The sequence below is a fragment of the Pecten maximus genome, chromosome 19 (genome assembly GCF_902652985.1).
Source record: "Pecten maximus chromosome 19, xPecMax1.1, whole genome shotgun sequence".
Classification (NCBI taxonomy): domain Eukaryota; kingdom Metazoa; phylum Mollusca; class Bivalvia; order Pectinida; family Pectinidae; genus Pecten; species Pecten maximus.
Genome location: NC_047033.1, coordinates 7082990 through 7105471, shown reverse-complemented (window position 1 = coordinate 7105471; position 22482 = coordinate 7082990). Strand labels below are relative to the sequence as shown.

General features: G+C 35.5%; 2 protein-coding genes across 2 annotated transcripts; both read right to left on the bottom strand.

Moving 5' to 3' along the window:
- Nucleotides 1-1448: 1448 nt before the first annotated feature.
- Nucleotides 1449-14753, bottom strand: LOC117317748 (SET and MYND domain-containing protein 5-like). The gene is made up of 3 exons (XM_033872660.1): nucleotides 13711-14753; nucleotides 12784-13505; nucleotides 1449-3763 (listed from the first exon to the last, which is right to left on the bottom strand). Exons 2-3 carry the CDS (start codon nucleotides 13449-13451, stop codon nucleotides 3097-3099), a joined length of 1335 nt encoding a protein of 444 aa, XP_033728551.1. The 5' UTR covers nucleotides 13452-13505; nucleotides 13711-14753; the 3' UTR covers nucleotides 1449-3096.
- On the bottom strand, nucleotides 13525-14455 carry LOC117318071 (hsp70-Hsp90 organizing protein 2-like). The gene is made up of 2 exons (XM_033873073.1): nucleotides 13711-14455; nucleotides 13525-13583 (listed from the first exon to the last, which is right to left on the bottom strand). The coding sequence occupies exons 1-2, from the start codon at nucleotides 14453-14455 to the stop codon at nucleotides 13525-13527; spliced, it is 804 nt and encodes a 267-aa protein (XP_033728964.1).
- Nucleotides 14754-22482: the final 7729 nt, after the last annotated feature.

The following is a 22482-nucleotide window of genomic DNA, read 5'->3' as shown; positions in this document are numbered from 1 at the left end:
TGTCAGTTTTACCAAATGTCTAATACTATTGTATACATGCACTACATACAATGCATTTCCAAATGCCTCTAGTCTGTGTGGTATTTCATTGAAATTTTTAGGTCACCTGAGACAAAGTCAAGTGACCTATTCTAACCGACTTTTGTCCGTCGTCATGCGACGTTCACCGTCAGTCCCTAAACAATTTACACTGTCGACTTCAATGATGACAGGAAGCTCACGTGGCCAAAGGAAAAGCGAAATTGTTAATGATATGGTCCCGACCGTCAAGGGGCCTGAGGGACGGGGCCAAAAAAGGGTCAAATTGACTAAAATTTCAAAGACTTCTACTCAACTCCCAGATATGGTAGAATTAAACACTCTTCTTAAGGTCCTATACTAAATTTGTGAATTTCATGACCCTGGTGTCTCATTTTTGCCCCTAAGGAGGGGGTTAAATTTACTTTAGTTTATATAGGGAAATCACATTTTTTTAGCATTATATAGAAATAATACAAACTTAGTTAGAGTTATCAGTATGATATGCCTCTTGTAAACTACATGTAGATTTGCAATGACTGACCCAAGGGGCTTATGGGTGGGGCTAAAAAGGGTCAAATTAACTAAAATTTCAAGAAACTTCTTCTCAAGACCTAAATAAGGTAGAATAAAATACTCTTCATAGATAGTAGGGTCTTAAGGTACTTTATCAAAGTTGTGAATTTCATGACCACGTGATCTCATGTTTGCCCCTGGGGAGGGGGTAAACTTTATTATAGTATATATAGGGAAATCACAATTTTGACTATCATTTGTTTGATATCTATTTGAAATCATTCTAACTTTATGAACATTATCAGCATGGGATGACAACTCGATGGTATGCACATGTTGGCATTGACTGACCTCCTGGGCTAATGGGCGAAGGCCAAAAAGGGTCAATTATATCAACTTAGATATTTCAAAACTCAGGTGACCGTTAAGGCCCATGGGCCTCTTGTACTTAATAGCTCTTGTGTGGGACAAATCTTCCGAGGACATCATGTTCGCATGTTGAACTAAATTTCATGAGTAACATTTACGTTCCTGTTCAGATACCGAACCGTAGAGTTACGGCGATGACGTACATGTTAGGCAAACAATTGAAGTGAAAATGGGTGGTAGGATGGCACAGTCGTAACACACGTGCCTTTCACCTAGGCGGCCGGGGTTCGATTTCCCGATCGGACCTGAAAAGGCACGGGGTCACCTGCCCGACAGTGTGGGTTTTACCAGGTACTGCAGTTTCCTCCCACAGTAAGACCTCTCGCGCGCTTCCGGCCAATAAGAGTGATTTATTTAAGTAATACAGTATATATGTAACTTGTTTCGCAATTCTAAAATAAAGTATACGTATGGGATCCGCTCAGATTTTCACTTATTTGCTGGTTAGCTGAATTTCAAAGCAGGATAAACAACAAAACATTTCACATGACTATCAATATGATTTTATTTTATGATAAATCAACTCACTCTTATGTAAAGGATCAAACCGACAATATAAAATAACCTATCAAAAGTCATAGGGTCAGTATTTGTGTAAAAAGGGACGGGAATGTCACGAGAGGTCTTTGGCATTCATAGGAGCATATACTACCACTACACTATAAATTCCACACATACATATACAAATGAACATTTTGCATCAAAATCAGTGTCACAGATAGAGGTCTTCCTGTATGAATAATATGTACAGTGAACAATACATTTTTCAATATTGTATCTATAACATACACATAAATAAATGAATAAATTTAGAATAAATAGATAAATTAAGAAATAGAGTATTTTATTAGGGATATGGATATCGGCGTCCACAAGCTAGCTAGAAATATTTTTTTCTCGTTATGATATAAATAAATTTGCGCGAAATCATCATGGAATCCTGAAAAAATACAAACATAAATTATACATTTACTTGAAATTAAACGATATTCAATGATTAACATTTATTACAATTTTGAAAGTGACCTCTGCCCGTTGCCCCATGTACTCAATCTCGCAATTAAGGGGTTAATGTAATATTCCCTTTTGGCTTGATGGCACAGTGGACAGTGTATCGGTCTTTCAAAAAGACAGCCGAGGTAACATTTTCTCTGAGTAGATTTCCTCGCTACGTTACAATACGCCACTAGGGTTATTTTAGAGAATAATATAAATCAATGCAATTGGGGTCATTATATATATCTCAAAAAAATTCAGGGATACGACTTTCAATAAACGAATTAGGAATTTACCTTACATTGTTTTATTTTCATTGTCTTAATCGCAATTAAGGATATATTGACGATTGTGAGCTTTCATACGATTTTAATACACGTTATATAGTTATATTAATTAAAACAGGCGACGTTTATGTAAGTAAATGTTGTAGATCCTTTGCATTTAACATGATGTCTTTTCAAATGAATTGACAATATGACGAGGAATGATCAGGGTAGAGACGTACATATGAGGTATTAAACATGACCGATATATTGGAAGGGTAATTAATCAACCACGTGACGTATTACTACAATGGTATTCTGAACTACTGTTCTTCCCATGTGAAACATATTCAAACTGATTCATACATTTTATCCAACGGTAGCTTAGTAATGACTAATGAGTCGAGTTAGTCTCACAATTAACCAGGAAATCTCTTCTTAGTCTGCAAGGATATGCTCATTTTTCCATACTTCGATATCACAGGGAAATCAATCCCATAATATTGGGAAATTTCAGTAAAATATTTTATCGTTATCCTTTGTAGTTATACTGTAAACGTATACATTTTAGCGGTATTCTCATTTCAGCAGTTTTTGTTTTTGTTTTGTTCAGCGCCGATTGGCATGCTCTAAATTATGATGGTTCTAATGAGTTTTTATTTATACTATTTCTATAGAAAGTACTTTGTGTGCACCAAATTCTCATTGCGCTTTATCTGTGAATTTTTTTTATTTAGTATGCGCAAAATTTGAATGCATCCAAACGCGTACGTTTACAATAATTGTATCTGTTATTCCTGAAATTGACTGTTTTGAGTCAAATATATCTCCGTTGTCGACTTTTTGCGATATTTGGGCGTACTGTAAGCTCTTATTTATTACATATAGACTTATGACCTTTCTTCCAGGCCACTTTCTGGCAATGCGATGAACAGTACCATGCTCGGTGACACCGACTACATGCCGGAAATAGTTTGTCACGTGACGCCTGCTTTTTGCAATTTGTGCACGAGCTCGCGTCATCCCCTTCAAACTGGCATTTTGTACACGTGCACCAGAAATTGTAAGATTGGTACAACCAACTTTGACGATCTTGACGGCACATCCGGGTATCTATATAAGAAATCGTCACTTCCTGTCCCTCACTGATTGGTTTCTTTGCCTGTAATGCTATTCCGGGTTTGCCGTCCACAAAACGGTCGCGAACTTCAGCATTATTGTCACAAGAATGGTTCATACAGGCGTGTAGCATAAATAGACCAGTGAACGTCGCCTCCGGAGGTTCAGACCGGATGTGTGGACTGACGCATGCCCAGACCTGCGGTTTCGATTTGGCATTTGCCACGAATAACTTGTATGGAGGCTCGGGGTCCGCGAACTCCTGAATGTTACAAGCTATCTGGAAATATCTGCCTTCAAATTCTTTATCTGTAATCTCCAATGTAACGCCGTCTGAAAGGTCGCTGAATATTTCTCGCATTATCGTCATCATCCTCGGAACAACTTTGGCGTTTTTAGCTGACCCATAGGCAATAAACCTGCAACATTTGATGACAATTTGAATACTACTAATGATGATGATATATACATGCTATTTTTGACAAATCATTCTTTATCATTAATCTTGCCCAAGGAACCCAACAATATTCTATTTAATTGATAGATAAAAAAACCATGTGGAATGCATGTCCCTTTCATAGTTGAGAAATGAATACAAGGAAAAAGTTGTCTTCTTCAGTACAATAAATTGTATTTTGCTGGAATTTTCTTATTTGTTTGTTTGTTGTTGTTGTTGTTTTGTTTGGTTTTTAGGTGTGTGTTTTTTTGTTAAGAAAATCGACATCTCATTCATGCAGTTTCCGTAAGTAGGGATATTAGAGAAAACCTTTGTGATTAGGGGAAACAATGAAATGTTACTTTTGGGGAAAATCATCAAGGTTAAACTGAAAAAGTAATTGCAAACACACATTTGTTTTGCCTCTACATAGAATGTGATAATTAAAGTTATAATCTAACCCATACTTTGTAGCCACGTATTCGTAAAAACGGTGCCAACCACAAACACACACCTAGTAAAATCTTACACACGGAAACGGTGCCAACCACAAACACACACATAGTAAACTTTTACAGACGGAAACGGTGTTAACCGTAAACATACACCCTGTAAACTCTTACAGGCGGAAACGGTGTCAACCATCAACATACACCCTGTAAAATCTTGCACGCAGAAACAGTGTCGACCATAAACATACTCACACCTGATTACGTCTTGTAAGCGGTAACGGTGTCATTCACATACATATCCACACCTTTTGTAACCAATTAAGAATAGCATATGGGTACAATCACTCCAAACTCATATCTTGTAAGCACGCTATACAGCTATAAATGCGGTGTCAGCCAAAAACACATCCACTACCTGTAACTGTGTTAATGGTTCAACGATATGGGCATTTCATCTGCTTAGTCAAATGTGGCTGTGCGGTTGAGTGTCGTGTCTGTGTACCGAAGTTAAGCAAGATCGAGCTTGGTCAGTTCTTGGATGAATGACCGCTCCATTGTGCACCTGGTACACGTTACATAGCCTCTTTCTCACGAAATTGTGTCAGTACTATATCAGACATTCATAGCAAAATTACATACATACAAACTACAAGGTCCACTCGCCTACAAAAACGACAAATATCATCTCAAACCAAACCTTGTTATCACTTACTCAAGAAAATGGTTTCACTACCAAATACAAGTACATAGTGATCTGAATACTCACATATGGTAACCACGTACTCACAAAAATGCGTTAAACCATGTAAATACTCAACAGTTACAAGTACGTACTCAAAAGACATTTATAACGACTATCATACTCAAACATTGAATCTATTAACTCATCAAAACGCTAACAATCGTATACATTCTCAAAACTCTATAACTAGTTACCACAGAAAACGCTAACATTATCGTATTATACTCAGTATCTACTTAATCACAAAATGCTAACAACCATTTATCTACAAGTCTTTCTATATTTTAAACCCTAATGTCTGTATCTTTACTCCATTTACATGATATTTGTACGAGGTTCGTGATTGGTTAAGTAAATGTTTACTGGTAAATGAACTATTTAAAGTTGAAGTATAATTTTTGAGCGTTGAACATGAACACACTTTATCATTAGATTATCAACAACAAAAATTTGCAAATAAATATTAACAAGAAATATCTTTAAAAAAGATGAACGGCATAGTTTTGATACTGGTGGTTATAATGTAAAACTGCTGGTGAAATAAATTAACGAACTAATGAGTTTCAGCACTGAAGACAAAATGATCAGTTTGAATCATTTTTGGTGATAATAAGACTTCATTTGAATCAGGAATATAATGTTATTAATGTGTTATTTGAAAAGATGCATCCACTTATTCAGCTTGCATTCAATCTCAACTTTGTTTTGTTTTTAACTGCCTATTTGTATTTTGCATTTACCGCTACATTGACCAATCACATACTTCATCTTGACCAGTAACGCCACCTGTCGCGTCATATCCGAGGCCAAAAGAAAATTATACGGCTATGCCGAAAAATAGATATTTTTTAAAACTTTTATTGTATTTTCTTCAAATTATAGGGTAAAAAACTAAACAACTCTTTAAGCCTTCCGAAATAGCTTTGTTCCTCTCTAACCAGATACTGTAAAGGTGTTAAATTTCGCGGTTGTCCCTGTCGGAACTAGTTCGCGAGTGTCAAATTTCCACAACACCGACTTGTTAACACTCCGCATTATTCCTCATGTATTTATTTTCGCGCTATATCTAATGACCGCGAAAATAGCTAATTTGAATCCCTCACGAATGTTTCCAACAATACAGTACTCAAAGAACCCAAAGGAACCAGTATCTAGACCCTAAAAATAAACCACTGTTAGTGGTTAGGGTCAAGATTACCAACTCTTTGTACCATATTTAGTCTTGTTAACATTTTCTTCATTAAAGATATTTCAATGATTTAAGGGTATTTAATGATGGGCAGGTTTAAGATTTATATATATAGATTAAAACTATTTATAGATATAAATCATTAACGGTTATTGTGTTGAATATTACAATCTATAACAAAAAACGTATAACAATCAAGCTGAAAAGTCTAAAAAATATTATTTCAAATATTTCTTTTTTTATTCTTTTTTATTTGTTTGTTTTTGTTTTTGTTCTGTTTTTGTTTTTTTATTATTTCTTTTTAAATTGAAATGACGTTGATAACTTCATAGTTGATAGAAACATATATTCATTATTGTAGAAGTATGCATGTACAGTTTGTATGTACATGTAAATGTATATTCGGAGAAGGCATGCATAGACATACATGTATTGTTATAACTTGTACCTTATCCTTTGTTAAGTTTAACAATAAATATGTTTAAATCTTCAATTAATTTCAACTTTTTGTCAATAAAAATTGATAGGTGTGTTGTGTGTGTAACCAACAAAATCACCCCTTGCTGATTACGCACCAACAAAGTTTTAAATACGTAAATGTGTGTATTTCTTTATATATCAGAACACTGTAACACTACCGAACGTGGACATGTTTACATGCTTAGGTTCAAAAGCGCTTGTAACGAAAATTCATTAATATCAACAGGAATTATACTAAATACAACACGATGAAAATAATTTTAAGGCGATGTATCCTATATTATCCTATATCCCTCCTTATATTGATACTATATCCCGCCTGATATTAATACTATATCCCTCCTGATATTAATACTATATCCCTCCTCATATTAATACTATATATCGCCTGATGTCAATAATATATCCCTCCTGATATTAATACTATATATCGCCTGATATTAATGCTATATCCCTCCTGATATTAATGCTATATCCCTCCTAATATTAATACAATATACTGCCTGATATTTATACTGTATACCGCCTGATATTAATACTATATCCCTCATGATATTAATACTATATTCTCCTGAAATTAATACTATATCCCTCCTGATACTAATACTATATACCGCCTGATATTAATACTATATACCGCCTGATATTAATACTATATCCCTCCTGATATTAATACTATATACCGCCTGATATTAATACTATATCCCTCCTGATATTACTACTATATCCCTCCTGATATTAATACTATATCCCTCCCGATATTAATACTATATTCTCCTGATATTAATACTATATCCCTCCTGATATTAATACTATATCCCTCCTGATATTAATACTATATCCCTCCTGATATAAATACTATATCCCTCCTGATATTAATACTATATATACCGCCTGATATTAATATAATATTCCTTCTTATATTAATACTATATCCCTCCTGTTATCAATACTATATTCTCCTGATATTAATACTATATTCTCCTGATATTAATACTATATATCGCCTGATATAAATACTATATCCCTCCTGATATTAATACTATATCCCTCCTTATATTAATACTATTTCTCTCCTGATATTAATACTATATATCGCCTGATATTAATACTATATACCGCCTGATACTAATACTATATATCGCCTGATATTAATACTATATATCGCCTGATATAAATACTATATACCGCCTGTTATTAATACTATTTATCATATGACTACCGTTATATACGGTGTCATAAACCCATCACATAAATTTTCTTTATGACACTAGTGTAATAACACCTTTCGCTACGCTGATTGGCTGGTTCCGTGAGAACTGTATTCATACGCGTGGGAACGACCTACTTCTTTTTACTACGACTCGTAAAAATGGCGACTAGTGCTTGTAAACTTTGAAAAAAAATCAACTGAACGACAAATTGGTCTATTAACATAACATATTGTACAATCAAAGATAAAATCCAAGATGTAAACATCCTAAGTTTTTAAATTATATTTATACTATAAGATGTTAAATTAGGCCTGGCAAACATCTATTTTATGACCCCTAGTAGACTAACATATTTCAACTCCGATAGAAAATTGCGGTTGCGTTGTCCGATGAGACATATCTAGTCTAGATTCTTTTCAAATAAACAAATAATAACATTATTTAATAAATTCCTCATGAAAAACGGCAATGTAGTTTGTTACAACTTGCCTTCAACGGTTACTCAGAATAACATGCTGACACTGTCGTCGACAAACACGTGTAATGTCAAAACAAACAACACTGCCAACAAATCGGCATCCAAAGTCGCTTTTCACGGCAGTCTGAACACAATGTTCAGTGGGAATATTCACGGTGGAACATTTCACATCTCCATAAACTCCCGCGAGGACGAGGATAAACACAAAGCAGTGAAAAGGCGCCGTACAATGGTTCTGTACGACAGCGACAGCGAATAGACATTTGTACAACGAAGCCTCCATTATCGCGCCAAGTGACGTCACGGCTTCGTCACATCAAAAACAGTCGCTCATGAACTTTCAAACTAAAATGTTTTCCTCATTGTTTCAAACACCAAGGACAATTTATCTATTATAGATTAAATGAAAAAATGCTGAAATTTTGTTTTGAGACGTGTATTTAATAAAATGAATCCTTTTCAAGAGTCAGTTGTGTTAGAACTATTTCTTCTCTCGTCGGTATAATTGACCTACTTCGAAGGTTCGGGTGATTTGGTTGAGATGTTACGATTCAAGGCAAAAGAGAAAATCAGTTTTTGATGGGGAACGATGAAAGAAAACGTCATATGATAAAAAGAATCTGTCATTCGTTTCCCTTCATATTAGATTTATGATACTCGTTTAGAATTTTTTATTTTTGCTCGCCAGAGGCTCGCAAAAATAAAAAATTCAAAACTCATATCATAAATCTAATATGAAGGGAAACTCATGACAGATCCTCTATATCCCTCCTGATATTAATACTATATCCCTCCTGATATTAATACTATCTCCCTCCTTATATTAATACTATTTCTCTCCTGATATTAATACTATATATCGCCTGATATTAATACTATATACCGCCTGATACTAATACTATATATCGCCTGATATTAATACTATATATCGCCTGATATAAATACTATATACCGCCCGATATTAATACTATATCCCTCCTGATATTAATACTATTTCTCTCCTGATATTAATACTATATTCTCCTGATATTAATACTATATTCTCCTGATATTAATACTATATTCTCCTGATATTAATACCATATACCGCCTGATATTAATACTATATACCGCCTGGTATTTATACTGTGTATATCCCTCCTGATATTAATACTATATTCTCTTGATATTAATACTATATTCTCCTGATATTAATACTATATCCCTCCTGATATTAATACTACATCTCTCCTGATATTAATACTATATCCCTCCTGATATTAATACTATATCCCTCCTTATATTAATACTATATCCCTCCTTATATTAATACTATATCCCTCCTGATATTAATACTATATACCGCCTGTTATTAATACTATATACCGCCTGATATTAATACTATTTACCGCCTGTTATTAATACTATATAACGCCTGTTATTAATACTATATCCCTCCTGATATTAATACTATTTCTCTCCTGATATTAATACTATATCCCTCCTTATGTTAATACTATATCCCTCCTGATATTAATACTATATCCCTCCTGATATTAATACTATATCCCTGTTATTAATACTATATACCGCCTGATATTAATACTATTTACCGCCTGTTATTAATACTATATAACGCCTGTTATTAATACTATATCCCTCCTGATATTAATACTATATCCCTCCTGATATTAATACTATATCCCTCCTGATATTAATACTATATCCCTCCTGATATTAATACTATATCCTCCTGATATTAATACTATATCCCGCCTGATATTAAAACTATATACCGCCTGATATTAATACTATATCCCTCCTGATACTAATACTATATCCCCCCTGATATTAATACTATATCCCTCCTGATATTAATACTATATCCCTCCTTATATTAATACTATATCCCTCCTGATATTAATACTATATCCCTCCTGATACTAATAATATATCCCTCCTGATATTAATACTATATCCCTCCTGATATTAATACTATATCCCTCCTGATATTGATACTATATCCCTCCTGATATTAATACTATACCCCCCCTGATATTAATACTATATCCCTCCTGATACTAATACTATATCCCTCCTGATATTAATACTATATCCCTCTTAATATTAATACTATATCCTCCCTGATATTAATACTATATCCCTCCTGATATTAATACTATATCCCCCCTGATATTAATACTATATCCCTCCTGATATTAATACTATATCCCTCCTGATATTAATACTATATCCCTCTTAATATTAATACTATATCCTCCCTGATATTAATACTATATCCCTCCTGATGTTAATACTATATACCGCCTGATATTAATACTATATACCGCCTGTTATTAATACTATATACCGCCTGATGTTAATAGTATATACCGCCTGATATTAATACTATATACCGCCTGTTATTAATACTATATACCGCCTGATGTTAATACTATATACCGCCTGTTATTAATACTATATCCCTCCTGATGTTAATACTATATACCGCCTGATATTAATACTATATACCGCCTGTTATTAATACTATATACCGCCTGATGTTAATACTATTTACCGCCTGTTATTAATACTATATAACGCCTGTTATTAATACTATATCCCTCCTGATATTAATACTATATCCCTCCTGATATTAATACTATATCCCTCCTTATATTAATACTATATCCCTCCTGATGTTAATACTATATCCCTCTTAATATTAATACTATATCCCTCCTGATGTTAATACTATATCCCTCTTAATATTAATACTATATCCCTCCTGATGTTAATACTATATCCCTCCTGATATTAATACTATATCCCTCCTGATATTAATACTATATCCCTCCTGATATTAATACTATATCCCTCCTGTTATTAATACTATATCTCTCCTGATATTAATACTATATCCTCCTGATATTAATACTATATCCCTCCTGATATTAATACTATATCCCTCCTTATATTAATACTTTATCCCCCCCTGATATTAATACTATATATCGCCTGATATTAATACTATTTCTCTCCTGATATTAATACTATATCCCTCCTGATATTAATACTATATCCCTCCTGATATTGATACTATATCCCTCCTGATATTAATACTATATCCCTCCTGATATTGATACTATATCCCTCCTGATATTAATACTATATCCCTCTTGATATTAATACGATATCCCTCCTGATATTAATACTATATCCCTCTTGATATTAATACGATATCCCTCCTGATATCAATACTATATCCCTCCTGATATTAATACGATATCTCTCCTGATATTAATACTATTTCTCTCCTGATATTAATACTATATATACATGCACATCTTTTAATCAATGCTATAACGAGGTCAAATATTCCTTGTTCAATTGGACCACCCATCCCCATTTTTTGCCTAATTTTAGAGGTCATTTTATCGAAATTACTGTTCTCAATTACTCCCAGTATAAATCAGCAACGCTAATATATCGACAGAGAAACAAAATTGACACTTCTTTCAGAGGGAAGATTAAACATTTTACCTTGATCGTTTAAGCTAGCGTTACAAGTACTTTCGCCATTAGCCATATGTGAAGTTTTTAGCTCACCATGCCAACTTTCAAAATACGATTAAATTTTGGTTTCCAATTCAACCTTACCATGTAATGCATTTTCAACATGTTGTTAATGAATATATAAAACTTGGTAAGTAGAAAATCTTCGAACGAGGTATCATAAATACACTGCTTACATTTACATTAAATGTTTTTATTCTTCAAGGTTGAATTCTGTGGAGAGCTAAATCTCGGGTTCAAATGTCGGGATGTCGGGAACGCTGAAAGGTCAGGCACACGGGGAAAGGGAAAACGGAACCAAGCGCCTGGAAGAAAAGGGGCCAGAGTTCAAACAAGTGCATGTATTTACAACAGGTGGTTCACACCATGCAACACTTATCTACAGAATCCAAAATCAATGTTATAGGAAACTTGGGTCCTTAGTTTCTTATACCTATCGAAATTAATCTGATACAGCATTTTAAAGTAAATTCAGTTTTAGTTTCGTACGATAGAATAGAAGAATTTCTTCGAATGATATTATTGCGTTTAAGATGAATTACTTAAAGATTATATCACCGCATGTCTCTGTACATTTCAATCATCATGGTGGATGTTATATTCACATTATCCATTGATCCGAGAGGAATACTTTTTTTCATATGACAAAATAAATGATACATTCTGCTGTAATTTTCTTTATTTTCTATTCCTTTTCCTCATTATTTGAAAATCGCTTAAATACGTATATTTCGCTGTGATTCATACATTGGCTAGTATCATATTTCGATTGTGCCTTCTTCAGTAATAATATAATGTTATCTTTATCGCTGTATGTAAATTGTGTAAAAAGGGTCGAACAAGGGGAGATAATCACTTTATTCATGCAGGTACGGGTATTAACGACAAACTACCTCCTATATTTCGCTTTGGCCTTTGCCATGTCTTGGCGATCTGGAGTTGTCCCCCCTCTTGCTTTAGCTATCCGCTTGGCGTCGCAGATAATTCTCGCCCAGAGCTGTGCTATTGTGACAGGACTGAAAGCCGCGTTCCAAACACCGTCCCAGACTCGACAATTCTCTTCACGTAGTTTCTTAAACTGATGACAAACTTGGTGCAACTTTTCAACATTTTTGTTCACCGAAGAACACAGAATCTGATGATAATCTTCCCAGGCTTCAGTGCGACAAGAACCACTACAGTAAACTTCTGTTTTACACTTATCGCAGGCATACACGTCTATTTTTGGCCAGTACTTTTCGACAGCTGACCGGATTTGGTTGTTTTGTCGTATCACTCCTTGACCAAAGTATTGTTCCGCTGTAATGAGGCTTTTCCCACAATGACCACACGCCTGAATATCAAGTGTGTCAATAGATTTGTGCGATGATAAGCGGCTTTTCCCTGAACAGATATGCTCCTTTATTAACTTCCTCCGTACAGTGCATTGTTCTGCCGAACTCTGTGAACCGGATGTTGACATTTGTACTTGAAGACAACGGATCGTACAAACGTCGAACTCGTACATCTTGGAATAACATGGCTGCTTCCTCGGCGCGCTTACCTCCAAATTTTGTGGCATTTCTCAACCACAACTCTGTTGAAACAGGTACTTTCAGAGCCTGTCTGAGTTTACCTGAAAATTAAAAATTAATCTATTTTAATCGAGCCTTAATAGCATCAAGTTCAAGAATATACTGCACATTTCGTTCATCTATAAGAAATAACAATGTCTTTGAAATTAATTGAATATTCAAACACAAGTAAATAAAATATTGAATAAATAAGCAAATAAATAATAAATAAATAAATAAATAAATAATAATGACAACTTAACTTACTTCCTAATAGCCAGGTATCAAATGATCGCAGATGTTTCGGAATCATCTCACAGTACTGGAAAGCCTTTTCGTACTTCTTATTTTCGAAAAGTATTTCAGCAATTATATGATAAAAACTGTAGTTATCGGCGTCCTCACGGATCGCTGCCATTAAGCACGATTCTGCGAGATTATATTCCCCGTCTTCTTTGTGTTTACAAACACTCTGGACCAAGCCTCTCAGTTTAAGGGTATCTGGGACACTGAGAAATTCCGGAATTTCTACTAATCCAATTTTATCCAGTTTCACCTGTTCCAGTTTTACAAGTTCCTCGTCTCCCGGATATGCGTCCTGTGTACAGAGGGTGAGGGGATCATATGTAGTTCCACCATTTTCTGATAGTTTTGCCTTGACATTGAGTAAAGCTTTCTGGATAATTTCATTTCCAGGATCCAACTTTACACCTCGCGTGTACATTAGCATTGCATTCTTAAAGTCCTTTAGGTAAGTTAGACAACTTCCGGCGTAAATATACCCCTCTATCCACGAGGGCCATATTTTCAATATTTCCACAATGTCGTCGAATGCACGCTCGTACTTTTCCGTCTTATAATAACATTTAGATCTCTTTTTGATAATTTCTGAATAATCAGAAACAACAGTTTGAGAAGTTGCGTAGGAATAAAAACAAGCGGCGATATCGAAGTCGTTTAAATTAAACGCATCATCTCCATACCGGAGTAGTACGTCCGAGATGGTCGCCATTTGTATTGCTTTACTGAATCTGCAATGCTCTTGAAAGCCCCACACCACTGTCTAGGGCACACACACTGTACGCGCTTCTAATTATACAACAGGAGATCGTAACTTCTGTGAAAAAGGTCATTGCCGTTCTATCTTTCTGTGTACACAGTGTTTCAAACATTGCACTCTCGTAACCTGATCTCGACGGCATATCCACATCGACTCGGCCATATGTTTGTATCTCTGCTCAGGAGGGCCCCGGTGTGGCGTGTTTTTCGCTGTGATTAATAAAGGCCGTACCTTTACAAAGAGGCGCTCCAGATGGAATGGCTGGCACACACCACACAACATTACAGGCTACCACTTTTTGGTTGCCAGGTGTAAAATCGGGACTGGTTTGAAATCCCGATAAATGTGCATGTCCTCATAAAGTGTACTGAAATGTAGCCGGATTCGTACACAATAGTATAGCTACTTGCTTGAAATTTAGACTATATAGATAAATAATAACTACATACGAATGGTATATAGTGTATATGGTTTCATAATGATAAGTTAGAAGCCATTACGTTCGATGCCTGACTTCATATATTCTTATATATTCCAATATCTGTGACTAATTATTATGTAATCTAATTTTTTTTCTTTGATCTTCTACCTATACTTTCATTACCACTACAATATCTCTCTCTAACTACTATGTAATCTTATATTTGTTCGTCTTTGATCTTCTACATATAATTCCATTACCACTATTTATTTTTGTCGTTGTGTATTGATCTTTGTAACACATTATTGATGTCATTTGTAACTATTCAAATTTTGAGGAATACATTAAGATATGAATGAATGAATGAATGAATGCATAGATAAAGGTATATTCCATAGCTTCTGTATTTTTACCAGTTGTTCCAAAGGTAAATAGGCTAATCACAGTTTGACAACAATTTTGAAATCCTGATCAAATCATTTTTGTAAAACTATAACTTGACAAAATTTCATAAAACTACAAGTTTAAAGCTTGACATATCTAATAGATCATAGTCACACCGTGACAGTGATAATTTATCACTTTGAAGTTTAAACAAATCATTCTTTGGTTGTTATAACTTTTTTTACACAATGATCCACTTTTTAGACAATCATCCACAATTATCACTGCGCTTTCATGCAATGTGCAGCTCAACTTCCATATGGGCATGAATCTCGCCCAAAACGGAAATTGTAAGCAGGCAATCCGCCTGTTTATGTTCATGACGAGGTATCTCTATGGACAAGGAAGGAACTACAGACAATACAGAGATATACAGACATATTGTATTTGGTCGTTTCCATGACAACCTACGTTGAATAGAGGTTGATCAATTATTTGTAAATGTTTGAAAATAAAAGTAAAGAAGTAAGAGCAAACCTGTAACAAAGGATTGATATCTACGATAATGTACAAGGGAAATATAAAGAGTTCCAGAAGGATGAGCGTCTTTTGTTTCAAGCCTATCTGGGTCGTCTCCGGAATCTTGAAATAAAATATAAAATGGGAATCGTGCAATTTAACCCCTCCCCCTCCCCCTCCCTCCCCCACACACACTTCCCCACCCCCCACCCCCCACCCCACTCCTTTCGTTTGTTTGTTTGTTTGTTTGTGTGTGTGTGTGTGTGCGTGTGTGTGTGTGTGTGTGTGTTTGTGTGTGTGTGTGTGGTGTGTTTAGTTCTAAATATGTAAATATGAAACTAAAAAAATATATAATATATGCCAATAAAGGAAATGTTGTAGACGATAACTTAATCTGACTTAAGAATAAATCAATTTGATTGTGGCCGTAAGAGGTCATGTTCAGATGACCTATCAATCAACTGATTCAAAACTACTGTCGCTATCTGTTTCCCCTTCTGTCAAATCATGGTTGTTCGTTGTAGAATCGATAATATCCTTGTGCCTCAGAGGTCAACCAAACTAAGATGGCTCCCCCATCGCCAGCCAATACACGCTCCACCAGATGTGTTAAGTGGACAATGTATGCATAGTTTGTGGACTTCCCCAGGAGAATAAGCAAAAAAAAAAGAAAAAAGGATTGCAGTTTAGCCCGTTCATTTTGCACACACTGTCGAAAAGGGAAATAAGAGACGTTGTTTGATTGGTTAAATCACGATTTGAGGTCAACTGAATATGACCCCTTAACGATAGCCGCCAGATCTTCGTAACATAGTGTATAATGATGATTTGTTTATACTCTTTCTCCTGGTATATACCAGTATTGTAAATCAAACTTTTACTGCACAACTATTTGATGACCTCAGTGGAACACACTACTCGAGATCGCCCACACGCAGACGCCGTTACCGAGCATGACGTATGGAGTGTATATCAAATCACTTAACATACCTTTTGGTCTGACAGAACTATATCTTGTTTTTTTTGCTATACTCGCTTTGCTATCTTTTCCCAAGTAGCATTATTTAGGTGTTTACCATCCTTTTAATTATCTTTTCTCTCACAACATCTAATTGTTTCTCCAGGGAAAAACACGTACTGCAAGGTATCACTATTGGCCCATATCAAGCCATCAACGGGTATGACGTCACATTTAAGATGTATCGTCACATTTAAGATGTATGTCAAGTTATTGTGTTAGATAAACTCCACCATAGCTGGTCCCAAGCCCGTGTAGAGAAAGGCAGAGGGCAACGCCTTCTGACACCAACTAACAGTTGCTTCGGACTAATGAATGTTCTATTCTAGAATCGCGAGTAGAGCTTGAAACCTAAATCAAGACTTGAAACTTGCAACACCAACATCATCAAGTGTGTTTGATAACCTTTTATATATGCAATCACATACGATGAATCTACACCTACATTTCTGAGAAACACCAATATTGCTTCTGGTTCGATGATTTGAAATCAGGGAACGTATGTCGTCCTTGTCTGATGTGTTAAAATTTATATCCCGCTTTCCTGCGTTAATAATAGTGTTTTTAATTCTTCATTCATTGCGCTTTCTAATACGGTAGAGTGCCATGCTTACTTAACCATTTATAAAATTTTGAACACATTACGATTCCAAATTTGGAAGATTCATTTTTTTTCGTTTAATGAGATTAGGACGTGTTCTCGCATCGATAGGGACTTCCAACTAATTCCTAACCCTACTGTCCGTATTATGAGTATAACGACCATCGGGATGGCAAAGTACGCAACGGCTATTCCGACTTGAGCGTGGTATATGCTGTCGTATACTTTGATATTAAGGTTCACAAAGCAGGCAAACAGGCAACATATGTATCTTTATATTGGTACAAATGCAGCTTATTTAGGGATATAACTTCGGGCCCTCACAGATTGAGAAATAACGTATATCTTTAATCAATAACTTAATAATAGGACCTAAGACGAACGACAGAAACCTCATCTAATGGGGGATAACTCTTGTGATACTGACGAAATATGAAGCGAAGATGCACGTTTTAATTTTTTTCCCCCAATCAGCACTGTTACATCTTCTTCAGTTTTGAACCGTTATTCCTTCGGGTGATTATAATGTGATTTGCTTAGTTCTCATTTAAATGAAATTATTATGATATTAAACCCTTCATAAATAACACAGAAAATAAAATAGGAATTTAAATTACAGTGTATATAGTTTATCACTATAGTCTTACTTTTCTCGACCTTTAGGAATAGTTATCTATAATGGCCTTTTAGTACAGCAAATCTATAGTTAATTTTTTGAACTCATTCGTAAACCTGTTCCAAACTTAGGAAAAAAAATAAAAAACAATTGACCTTCTCGAAGAGATGACTAAAGGAGATGTACATATAAATTCAAAATACAAGTTTTGGTGTAATACCATTCTTACTATCCATATGAAAATATATGTTAAACGTCAATATTTTGATTTATTGTAAAGTTGTCATGCTTTATTTTTGAACATTATCTGAGTGTCGCAGTCGATACGGTTTTATTGCATTTTTTGCCAGTAAAATATAGAAATTTATCAAATTAATAAAACTTATATTTTCACTGTAAAACAGTGAAAACATTAAATTTTGCAGTGAAAATTCAAGATTTTGCAGTGAAAATATAAGTTTTGCAGTGAAAATATACGTTTTTCGTTTTTGACCAATCAGAGTGAACCTTTGTATTCACCTCATTGAAACTTGCCGTTTTTTCCAATCGAAGTGAACATAGATTTATTGGTTATTTTGCTGTATTTCTGAAATATTGAGACATGTTTTTGACAAAATACTCACTTGACGTTAGGTATTAATGCACAAGTTGATCAGTCCTTTCAAAATGGCGCCGTTAAGTTGACGTGTACAGAAGAGAGATGACGTCATGAAGTATGTTACTAATTCCCGCACCTTTTGACACTATTGATAATTCGATGTTTTAATTTTTTTAATGCAATGAAAAGAAAATTGAATGGTTTCCCGTTTAATATAACATATATTTCACTCGTATGACAAGATATTCTCTCATACTCGTGAAATACATGTATATGTTATATTAAACGGGAAACCATTCAACATCCTCTATATCTATACATTTTTTGCTATTTCGAAACTTCAGGTTATATCAAATATTAATGGAAAATATACAGCAAGCCTTTCTGTAATTTGTATGTTGACGGAGAGTCTAAGTCTGATGGTTGCTAACATATTGTCATCAGGAATGTTTTCCTTTGGCGATTTGGCATCGAGATGATTTGAACCCGTGAATTTATGTCTTTGCAGGCTACAACTACATGTATTTCCGTCCGTTGACAAACAAATGCGGTGTGTGACGGTTTAAAAGCATTCCCTGTTATTGTATACAAGTAGCTGGCTCTCCAGAGACGGTCAATTGTATATCGGTCGTTAATAAAATTCCTTGTAATCCGGGATGATTTTCCATTCCATCAATCACGTGTTCGATGGAAAGATTATTCTTGTTTACCTTCAACTTTCTTGTTTACCATCTTCTTTACTGTTTCTTTATTTGATTATATGTTTGTTTGTTTGTTTGTTTGTTTGTTGGTTGGTTGGCAGTAAGTTTTGTCGTTAAACTCATATGCGATTATGTTACTTACAGATTTATTTTGTTTTTCGAAAGACATCATCTCGAATATATTGAGCATATTGTGTATATATCATCAAAGCAAATTCCTCTTTTTTTTCCTTTTCGATGACTCGTACATCACTTACACTTTTCATCATCGATCTCATTTCCACGTTATTGTGTACCGAAACTTGTTTTATTCTTAAAATGCTTAATTTAAGTAGACAAAAATATTGGTCCATTAGTATACGTGTATATGTATAGTCAGACAGCCAAATCTTTACCAGACATGAAGTAAGCTAGGTTATCTAATTTATATTGACCACATGTCTGTTGACCATCTTAAGTGCCAGGGGCATAAGATTGATTACCTGGCGCTAGCATGTATTATCTAACAATATTACGTAAATGTTTATATCACCATGCCACGTGGACTACTGGACATGTGTATCTTTAGTATTTAAGGACCACAAATTGAGCAGTGCATGGCAGTAGTCGGGAGGCGGTCAACGGGCCACTCCAAGACAATGTCCTGGGCTGAAAAGCCAGGATAAGTCATTACACTCCTGTATGATCTATGTTTGTAGGTTTACTATGGACGTAAACTATAATAAAACGTTGGCCAACCAGTGAGTCTACAGTTGTGACTTTATCATCATCAACAATATCATCACGGAATATGCAACTACAAAAACCATTAAATATTATAATTGAACCTACGGCTTCCATTTAATGTAAACTGGTGACCAGTTTCTTCTCCCAAATTCTTCAAATATCTTCTCACTTATTGTGATCACATACCCTAATTACTTCAGTTCACGAGGCTGTCGTGAAAACAAGAAGGGCCGCGGTGACCGAGTGATAAAGTTGTCCCGACACTTTATCACTAGCCCTCCACCACTGGGCTGCGAGCTCAAACCCACGTGGGGCAGTTGCCTGGTACTGACCGTAGGTCGGTGGGGGCTTTTCCCGGGTACTCTGACTTTCCTTCACCTCATAAACTAAATATGTCCTTAACTGACCCTGGCAGTAATAGGACATTAAGCAAAGTACACCAAATTGTAGAAACATGTCACTACTCTATTAGCTAGATGAGTGGCCCATTGTTGACCATATCATTAAATACAAGATTATTGCCTTACCTAAAGTTTGTCTTAGTGTAATGTAATCCTCCCTTGTTTTCCCGTGTTTTATATCGTCGTACTTTTGCATTATTGAAATTACTCCTTTGAGCATCAGACAGTTGCGCCTCCCTATTGAAATACTTTTTTTCGACCTATTTGAGTTTCCTCATTCCCCATCTAGGCATCAACACTTTAGGATACCTCGAAGGCCGAGACAGCTGTATGGTGTCCCTGGCAACACTGACGAGTCCTCGAAGGCCGAGACAGTTGTATGGTGTCCCTGGCAACACTGACGAGTCCTCGTAGGCCGAGACAGCTGTATGGTGTCCCTGGCAACACTGACGAGTCCTCGAAGGCCGAGACAGCTGTATGGTGTCCCTGGCAACACTGACGAGTCCTCGAAGGCCGAGACAGTTGTATGGTGTCCCTGGCAACACTGACGAGTCCTCGAAGGCCGAGACAGCTGTATGGTGTCCCTGGCAACACTGACGAGTCCTCGAAGGCCGAGACAGTTGTATGGTGTCCCTGGCAACACTGACGAGTCCTCGAAGGCCGAGACAGTTGTATGGTGTCCCTGGCAACACTGACGAGTCCTCGAAGGCTGAGACAGTTGTATGGTGTCCCTGGCAACACTGACGAGTCCTCGTAGGCCGAGACAGCTGTATGGTGTCCCTGGCAACACTGACGAGTCCTCGAAGGCCGAGACAGCTGTATGGTGTCCCTGGCAACACTGACGAGTCCTCGAAGGCCGAGACAGCTGTATGGTGTTCCTGGCATCACTGACGAGTCCTCGAAGAATGAGAAAACTGTATGGTGTTCCTAGCATCACTGACGAGTCTCGAAGAACAAAACTGCATTATGGTGTTCTAAGTGTCACTGGCGATTCATAAAAGGACGAAACAGTTGTATTTGTATTGAGAGGTGTTAATTTCTTGTGTGTGTTATTTAGTATCCATTGCCCACCATACCGTACATAAAGTAACTTTTATCAATAAAAAATCCGTCAGTAAAAATCCTCTGTTTAATGTAGAATACTTAAATTTTGACCCATGTACGAGATGTAAAACCTTGCTAAATGAAGATACCAAAAGTCATAATGGTAAAATTACCAATAAATATAACATCAAACCGCTTCGTGTAGACATGGCTGATTTTAATGAAAGACAGAAGAGTGTTTGCATACATATTATCACAAGTATAGTGTGGATCGTATTGCATTATATGGTACAAGTGTCTGTCCTTATGGAATAAACCCAATGACAATTCAAAGTAAATATGTACATATAAATATCCTAGAATTTATTTACATGTGTCCTTACGTCATAGATCTATCATCATTACAGCTTACACGACAAACATTTTGATACATCATAGTGTGCTATTTTTTCAGGGATTTACAAATTTCGCGTTAAACCTTTAATAGTTTATTTTATATTCTGTTGTACAACTGGTACTTGCGTTTATATTGTACTTATTTTTCCAATCCGCAGATTCAGCGCAACTGGAAATTTGATTGTAAACAAGTTAGTATCTATTTCGGTACGCCCTATCTGATAAAAAAGATAAATCACTTTATATTATCGGCTTAGTGAATCAACTAGTCTTCGATCTTCAAATACAGATTAATAAAATCCACAAAAATCCAACTGTAACAAGCGAAATGTTCTTTTCGTTATATGAACCAGATTAACAAGCAAACCTTCCTCTTAAAATACTGAGAACCAACAAGCATGAGTACTTTTGTAATAGATTATTGATTCTGTGTTTTGGTCTGGAATTGGTAAATCATACCTTGTGGTTAACTTGTGGGTTACTCAGCGTTACGGAGGTAAGTTTTCTTCCTACTTCAAAGTTGTTAGACTAAGCCTTCATTAACCCTTATATTG